The sequence below is a fragment of the Cygnus atratus genome, chromosome 12, assembly GCF_013377495.2.
Source record: "Cygnus atratus isolate AKBS03 ecotype Queensland, Australia chromosome 12, CAtr_DNAZoo_HiC_assembly, whole genome shotgun sequence".
Lineage (NCBI taxonomy): Eukaryota > Metazoa > Chordata > Aves > Anseriformes > Anatidae > Cygnus > Cygnus atratus.
Window position 1 is genome coordinate 9,727,152 of NC_066373.1, and position 8,587 is coordinate 9,735,738.

General features: G+C 38.7%; 1 protein-coding gene across 1 annotated transcript; it reads left to right on the forward strand.

Moving 5' to 3' along the window:
* Positions 1-208: 208 nt before the first annotated feature.
* CA7 (carbonic anhydrase 7) lies at positions 209-8,346 on the forward strand. Its single transcript, XM_035543479.1, has 7 exons — positions 209-248; positions 2,146-2,343; positions 4,797-4,915; positions 5,819-5,914; positions 6,166-6,228; positions 7,784-7,939; positions 8,224-8,346. The coding sequence occupies exons 1-7, from the start codon at positions 209-211 to the stop codon at positions 8,344-8,346; spliced, it is 795 nt and encodes a 264-aa protein (XP_035399372.1).
* The last annotated feature ends 241 nt before the right edge of the window (positions 8,347-8,587 follow it).

Here is an 8,587-nt window from a genome sequence, read left to right on the forward strand (position 1 = left end):
AGCAGGGCAGGGCAGAGCCCAGCAGCTGCAGCAGCAAACTTCAGAGCAGCAGGAACTCGGATGCTTTCCCCGTCCTGCAGGAGCTGCTTTGGTTGCTCTGTATCTTTAAGGGGCTGACCCTATCCCACGGTGAGCCATTATAAAGGCAGGTAAGCAGCAATACTCCGATCAAAGAGCTGAGAGCAAAGCAGGGTACAGCTGCCCTATAATGACTGGCCACCACAGTTGGGGATATGGGCAGGATGACGGTAGGTTATAGCGTTTCCATGCTGCATCTCTCTGTCTTCCCCCATTGATTTTCTTTCTAAAACTGTTGCCTGAGCCCTGCAGAGCTGCCTGCGTTTCTATGCCTGTAAGATTCAAGTAGATACAGCAGCTAAATAATTACTTTATTGATAAAGAGCACACAGAAAGTGGTGCCAAAAGATGCATCAACTTATACCTGCTGCCTTTTGTTGTTGTAATCATTGTTCCTAAATTGAGAGAAGCAGTGTTGAGTGTTTGTTCGCTCAGGCTGCATATATTACAGATGGGTCCCTTTCCAAAAAGCTGCTATAAAAATGAATTATTTGTCTTTCCAAAAGCAATTCTTTTAAGTAAAGCAAATTTATTAGAGCAGTAAGAGTTCTTCTGATCCTGTGCAGCTGCTGAAATGTGATATCTAGACTTCCAAATAAACGAATAAAAGGAGGTATATGTCATATATTTCTGGAACATCAATAAATTGTACAGATCAGTATCAGAGACCTCTTACTGAACAAATCGTGCTTTCTGATTTGACAGTCTTTAATTTAGCCATCTTCCTTCACTTCCCACCTCCAAGACTGTGTCAGTGAGAGGATGTGTGAAACTACTGAAAGATCCCTACACAACAATGTTTTATACCACCTGTACCCTTTGCAGAGAATGATGGATGAATGACTGATGTTGTCCAATAAGACAGCCTTTTGCATAACCTTCAGGAGCCTGTCTCTTCCTCTCTTTTGACAGCAGTTATTTCACAGGTGCTGTCAATACAAAAGCAGCTTCACTTGAATGCTAAGTGAAGCTGGTTACTGCTCCTAGATGGTATTGTTTGCACATCTAGGTAATATTAATAAAACTATGTACGTTAACACAAAGCGTGTAAGAAACAAATGATACTGTCTAATCTTGTGTAACAGCATTTAAACCCCAAATCTGCTTTACAGCCAGACCGAGAAAATATACTATTTTGTAAGATTAAATCTTCAGAAAATGTCAAAGATAAGAGGATAATGTGCTTTAAAAATAATAGTAATAACATGTGAAACTGTGTGAGAATGCTACCATTAAAAATGTGCTATTTGGCAATCTCAAAGTGAAATTGTTACTGTTTAGATTTCTGACCATGAGCAGTAGAAGAATTGAATTGCTTCTTGCACTACCAAAGTAGAAAAAGAAATGGTAAGAATAAGAAATTCTGATACATAAAAGGCTTTGTTATCTCAAATGGCATGAGTGTTCCAGATCTGGCAGTAGAAAGCAATGTTATTAAATAGATCTTTAACCCTACTCTATTGGCTTCAGGAAGTCTACAAATGTTAATTATCACACTGTACTTTTCTTTCAGGACAGAAAGATACCATAATGGGCATGAGTGAGGAATGAAGCTGCTTCAAAGGTTTACTGCAGTCCTAAAATGGTTTTAAAAATAACTGCATAGTCAGTAGCTAAGAGATTGAGTCATCTGCATCTCATTTGAATCAGCGTAGCTTTTACATTATATTTCTTAGGAAGAATTAAATGCTGTTTCTTTGAGGGAGTGTGTGTGTGCATGCAAGTGTGCTTACACCTGCACATACCTTGGAAGGACTTCAGATACCTTTTAAGATGTAACTACCGACTCCCGAGAAAACTAGGGGCACAAGTAAATGGAGATACAGCAGTCTGTTGATGCGCTGTGGCTTCCCCAATATGTTTTGTACATGATACTTCAGTCCCCCATCTAGTTGCACTGTGCTAATAAAAACACAAAGCTTGGAATATAAAATGAACTTGTCAGATGCCAAACTTTCAAGTCACTCCTGCTAAGTGAGTCTTACATCAAGCCTCATGAAATCCTGTAACAATTTTGTGCATTGCAGAAAGAAAATAATGGTGCTTTCCTTTCTTTGATTTTTGAAGGGCCTTCCGAGTGGCACAGATCTTATCCTATTGCCCGAGGGAACCGTCAGTCACCTATTGATATAGTTTCTGCAAAAGCAGTCTATGACCCTAATCTGATGCCGCTTACTGTCTCCTATGAATCCTGCACGTCTCTCAACATCTCCAACAATGGCCACTCAGTTATGGTTGAGTTTGAAGATACTGATGACAAGACAGGTGAGGCTACAACATGGCCAACTACCTTGGAATAACATTTTGTGTCTTAGGGAAACAATTAAATATATCCTGAATAGCATATTTTATACAATGTGTAATTTCAGAACAAGGTATGCAACCAAAGCCCTTTGATTTTTGTGTATGAATGAACGTGAGCCTTACATTTCTTGTCTTCACTTGAGTCTCTCAGGCAATGTTTCATATCACACAGCTGAATAGTTTCCGCATCAGGAAAAGCACTTGTATCAGGAAACTCAGAAGCCTGCTTGTAGTGGTTCCTTTTAAATGGAGATTGCTAGCTCTCCAGAAAACTGACATGCAGAGTAGGCACAAACACTTCTCAATGCCCTGCTTCTCTGATCATCCGAATCAGAAGTACTAGCTTTGGCTGACTCACCCCCCAGTTTTGCATCCACAGGGGCAGGGGAGGGAAGAGGATTATCAGAGATCAGGTCTTACAGAATAGTCATCATAATTGCAGCACACTAGACCTATTTTTATATTGACCAGTCACTCTTATCTTGCATTTTATTCTGTCCTCATGGCAGTACAGCTTCTTCAGAAATGATCAACTCTTGAGCTCATTCTGAATTGGTAGCGGTTTGTGGATGTTGCACTATCTGCAATTACATGGCAGAAAAATTAAAAAAAAAAAAAAACTAAATGCTCTATATGATTACTTCTATTAATTCTACTTCTATGGTAGACCTTGCTTTTACATCGGGGGGGAGAGGTGAGGAAGGACGGATGGTGGTAAATACAGCATCAAAATGGAGATGAAGTAGCTGATAAATGGAGAGGAGTGCATTTAAAAATACTCTGAAGGATTTTAAGCCTGACAGTTTATTTCATCTTCCATTTGGTTGTATTCATTGATCCCAGTTAAAGAGGATATCCTAGGTACTCAAAACCAGTTACTTTCTCTGAAGTGGTTTGTCTGTCCTGGTAACCCTTTGAAATAGGGCCTAGGGGTTAAAATTATTGCCACTTGATTCTTAATTTCCTCATCTTGAATGAAACTAAAGAACTGCCCAAATTATTGGTCAGGTTTTCAGGTATAACTTCTAAATTTTAAAGTTCATTTTCTGAAACTTATTGCATAGAAATCCATTAAGCGTGTAATCCTGAAAATAACTTATATCTGGAAATATTATCTTAGCTCGCTAACTAGTTTCATGCAATTCTAAGCTCAACTCTGTCAATGCAACAGTGAACTTTATCCAGCTCTAGAAGTTTAGGACCATTATGTATCACTCTGCAGACCGAGAAACTCAGACCTCATGCAGGAATGAAGGCACCTGCACTTTCTATGCTTTTCACGTGTGATGTTTCAATAACACTTACAAGGAAGAATATTGCTAGGAGCATAAACACGGTTTCGAGGGTTTGAGCTGTGTTGAAATAGATCTAGTGACTCACAGCTTTGCATAAATGGTACAACAGAATTCTGACTAATCCACCATAGCTAGATTTCTTAAAATATTGGGACAGGTGATGCATTCTCTTAAGTTCAGCAAAGCATACTAGAAAATACTTAATATTAACTAATACTAAGAACACTTTGGCAAGGCAAGTGTCCTGCATAAAGGTCAGCTAGAGCTATGTACATGTGAGGGCATGCACAATGCTACAACTTTAAATTTTTGAATAAAAATATTACAGATTACACTGAGAACAAGTGCCTTACGGATTCTAGATGCACTTCAATTGCACTTATTGTAAGACTTTGATCGGGCTTTTATGTCTGCTGAGCACAACTTAATTGGTTTAGTGCCATATAAACGTACAACAGAACTACAGATACTGTTGTTAGAGTATCTTCTATAGTTGGTCTTAAACATTCATCTGTTCTTAAGTGTTATTTCTAAATGATGTATGAAGTTTCTCTGTATCACTTTCCCATCTTTATGAGGTGACTTGAGATTCTGAATGGTGTTGTGTAAAGTACAAGCTATTATATTACCTCTTTTATGGGATCAGGTATTTAAAGGAAGCAGAACGTAGAGATCCTCCACTGGAAAGAATTCTTATAGAGGAAATACTTAGCTGAATTGTCTACCTGATGTTCAAGGTATTTACCTTTTGCACAGAATCTCAAGTAGTGTTGTCAAAAATATTTTACGTATTCAACTTAGGTTTTGTGTTAGGACAGGACAGGAAAGGCATAACCATAACAAACCTATTAAACTTTCATATGTTAAATATTTTCTTTCAAAAGATAAGTTAGAGAATTCTGCATAAGTAGCTACTTGATATTTTTCAAATTTACTTTTACATGAGTTTGGGTGTTTTCCATTAACAAATCTAACCCTTATAACTATCTGGATGCGGTGTCTTTTTTATACTGGAAACTGAGATGCACAGGATTAGAAAATAACAGGCAACAGTTGTTAGGTTTTACTATCAGGGAGCTAAAAAGCAAGAATACTTTACTTTTATTTCTTTCTACCTAGTGATCAGCGGTGGTCCCTTTGAAAATCCCTTTCGGCTAAAGCAGTTCCACTTCCACTGGGGGGCAAAGCACAGCCAGGGATCAGAGCATACGATTGATGGCAAACCTTTTCCCTGTGAGGTAAATGTTTTTATGGATGAGATTAATTCATGCAAATGACTTTGTAGTGCTGTCTGGATGTTCCTTAGGATTCTGATGGTCCCATGTGACTAAGTCAGATGGGCTTTAATGAGAATTTTATTTCTTACATGAGTTTATCTGATCTATTGTTCATCTGTTGATTGCCCTGTATTTGGAGAGCACACCTCCCCCAGGTGCAGCCCTTTCTCCAAGATTGTCTGCCCAGGGTCAACAGCACACAGTTGGCTCCACAGCTCAGCTGTTTTGCTCACGTAGCACTACTTGCACCTCTAAAAGCCCTCTGTGTGGTTTAGTGTGCTGCATGCAATCGATCCCATCCTTTCACTCGTGCAGATGGGAAGGATGTACTGGCCAACATGATGTTGAGAAGCAGTGTATAGCTCTACTAACCTGCATGGAGAACCTAGACTACAGCTGAGGATCACAACCTGTGAAATGACTGTGCTGCTGCCACCTATGAAGTTTAAAAATGGATTCATTTGGAGGCTCCTGAGAATTTTCTGCAAAGCAAGGACAAGGCTCAGGCCTTTCCCACAACAATCTCTTGCAAATCCTGCAGCAGGGTAACATCCTGGAGTCCCCCAGTGAGCAGTGGGGCACAGCCTTTTCATGGGATAAAGGCCCATATCATGGAAGTTAAGCCACAGAATCACATGTTAATGCCTGAGTTCCTTCAAATTAAGGATAATAAAGATTTGATTTAGTGGCTGTCCATGCTTATGTCCAGATCCAGAAGATTGGACTTGCTCATGTTCCCAAAGATGCCTTTGGAGTCTATACTCCATTATGAACAAGCATTACTGTCCATTAAGTATGGCTCAACCTATGTTGACAGCTTCTATAACTGATTTGTTTAATTCTTATTTGTTGTTGCCTTTAAAGCTCCACTTAGTTCACTGGAATGCCAGAAAATATGCAACATTTGGAGAAGCAGCAGCAGCTCCAGATGGCTTGGCAGTAGTTGGTGTTTTCTTGGAGGTAAGAATCACAAAAATAGCATGTTTACATGATGAAAAGCATTATGCTGTCAAATGTTTGAGAACCAAGCTATGTATTTAAGAGGTGCTCAGGGAAAACAGATGACTTACTGCAAGCAGTAACTCATAGCAAATTGCTGTTAAACCTTCCTTAGTAGGAATGTTGAGATTGAGATAAGAAAGCTATGCTACCTATTCAAAGCATAATTATAGTCATTCTTATTTAACCTGTCTATTCCATTACTATTTTAGATTGGAAAAGAACACGCCAATATGAACAGACTCACTGATGCTTTGTACATGGTAAAATTTAAAGTAAGTTGAAGATATTTAAATTTTCTTATTTCTGGGACATCCCCCAGGGAAAAAAAAGTTATATACATCTTTGAGACAAAGAAAAAATGCAAAATCAACCACCACAAATCCTCTCATCAGAGTATCACTGCAGTTTTATTCTTCCTGTCCAATCCCTCTGTTCTCTTACCCTCCAAACTTCGGTATATTTGCCTATTGTTAGCAGGTGCCTCCCTAGGCTATGCTGACCTCACTGGTCATTCAGAGGTTTTGCTTTTCCTGAGGTACTTAAAATCAAAAGCTCTGTGACCCTTCAGGCTCATCAAAATAAATCATGAAGCCTAGCCTGAACAAGTTGAAGCTGATTGTCCAAATTATTTCTGCTGCAAAGCTCTGAGGGGACAACTTTCATGGGGTCCTAAGCTAGTCTATTGTCAGTGTTATGTGAAGGTGGTCTTTTTATCAGATGTGTCCAAGATCTTTGAAGTTTGCTGAAGGAAGACTAATTAGATCATCACAAATATTTTTTTTAGATTTATATGGGCTTAATGCACTCTAAGATGCATAAGTTCTAATATACAAAGAAAAAAAACCACTAATACTTGAGTTGGCATTTTTCTTGTTCCTTTGTATATGCTTGTGAAAGATAGGAAACAAAGGCAGTTACACAGCAATATGTAGGTTGTAGATACATTAAGTGATATTTAGATATTCAATAAGTGATTCCCTCAACTTACAGGAAAGTGTTATCCCTCAGTTGCAGTGATAGGTCTGTGGGTTTGTCACCAGGGATGAGCTGCTCAGTCTGTTCCTTATAAGCAGCTTTACAGACTGTTGGACAGTGCTTTGTGAGTGACTCCATACCTCTCAGATACTTCTGAATACAACTGCAGGCTGAAAAAATCTTTCCCTGGACTGTGGCAGTCAAGGTAATTGCTACCTTAGGCACAGCACCTCTTTCTACTGGTCTTTCAGTTGATCCAGCTTGCTCTACTTTTAGACTTGGACGCTTGTTTTTTAAAGCTGATACTTGTCGCAGCAGGTAATGATTGTTTTAGAAGGAGTTTTCCCCAGGTTGATATTTTTTACTGAAACAGATGGATAGCATAGAAAATAGCCAGTAACAAGACAAGGAAATTCTTCATGATATTTTCTGTAGCTCACTGAACATTAACATAGGAAGTATATTTTGTGTATATTTTTGGACCTTTTATCAGAAGATCTGAACTTTGGTAGAGGCCATGTGGCAAGAATATACTTCCTGCACTATTTTTAGACGTTTGTCACAAAGAGCTGAACTTTGGTAAAGGCCATGGGGCAAAAATGCCAAGTCCAATCAGCCAACACCAGAGGTCACACTTGATATGCAATGGTATGTAATATTTTTCCTGATTCTTTCTTCATGCTACTTTTAGATAACAGTAGTTATGAGGCAGCCAAACCATTACAGACTCTTCTTTTCCTGTTCTCCATTCTTCAGTGTTGCTCTACTGTTTTGTTTGCTTCAAAAAGACTTCTTTAATTTGCACTTAAAAGTAAAAAAAAAAAAAAAAATCAAATATCAATTGTCTTTCAGGGGACAAAAGCTCAATTTAGAAGCTTCAACCCCAAATGTCTCCTGCCTTTGAGTCTAGATTATTGGACGTACCTTGGATCTTTGACAACACCACCCCTTAATGAAAGTGTAACGTGGATAGTGCTGAAAGAACCCATCAGTATTTCTGAGAAACAGGTAAACTTCTAATACTCTCCCAAATCTTTTAAGATTCAACACTGGATACACAGGCAATGGCTGTTTTGCTTTGCAGTAGGGCCAATTTAAAATAGCATTAGCCTGTGAATAATAATCCTGTTCAATAATCAGGGTTCCTATTTTTTCTTTTAATACTACCTAGGATCTTTGCTTGAACCTATTCTATCAATAGACCTCAATGAATGCTTTCCTTTGGTCCTTTTTCAAGAACATTAATATCAATTGCCTTTTTAAGCTGTAAATTATCTCACATGAATTTACAGCTGGAGAAATTCCGCATGCTCCTCTTCACCAGTGAGGAAGACCAGAGGATTCAAATGGTGAATAATTTTCGCCCCCCTCAGCCACTTAAGGGGAGAGTAGTTCGAGCTTCCTTCAATGCCTGAAGAAAACTGACAATGGCCCTGAAATATCCAAGAGCTTCCACATGAGAGACAATCTGGTTTTTGACCACTCATGAAGTGTGCAAGATAGCCATTTCCCTGAACATGCTGTACTTGGAGGGGGACAACAATTTTCTGATTTTATAATTTATTTAAATCTCACTCTTTTTAACTTAGTCTTTCATCTTTTTAACTAGAACTCTTGTATAAGGGATAGTGAAGTAATTGGGAATGCTGTCCAGGA

Excerpts from the sequence above, each read along its gene's own strand:
- CA7 (XM_035543479.1), top strand. The coding sequence starts at position 209 with ATGACTGGCCACCACAGTTGGGGATATGGGCAGGATGACG. Across the intron at positions 4,916-5,818 it reads GCAAACCTTTTCCCTGTGAG|CTCCACTTAGTTCACTGGAA; the intron begins GTAAATGTTTTT and ends TTGCCTTTAAAG. Across the intron at positions 5,915-6,165 it reads TAGTTGGTGTTTTCTTGGAG|ATTGGAAAAGAACACGCCAA; the intron begins GTAAGAATCACA and ends TTACTATTTTAG.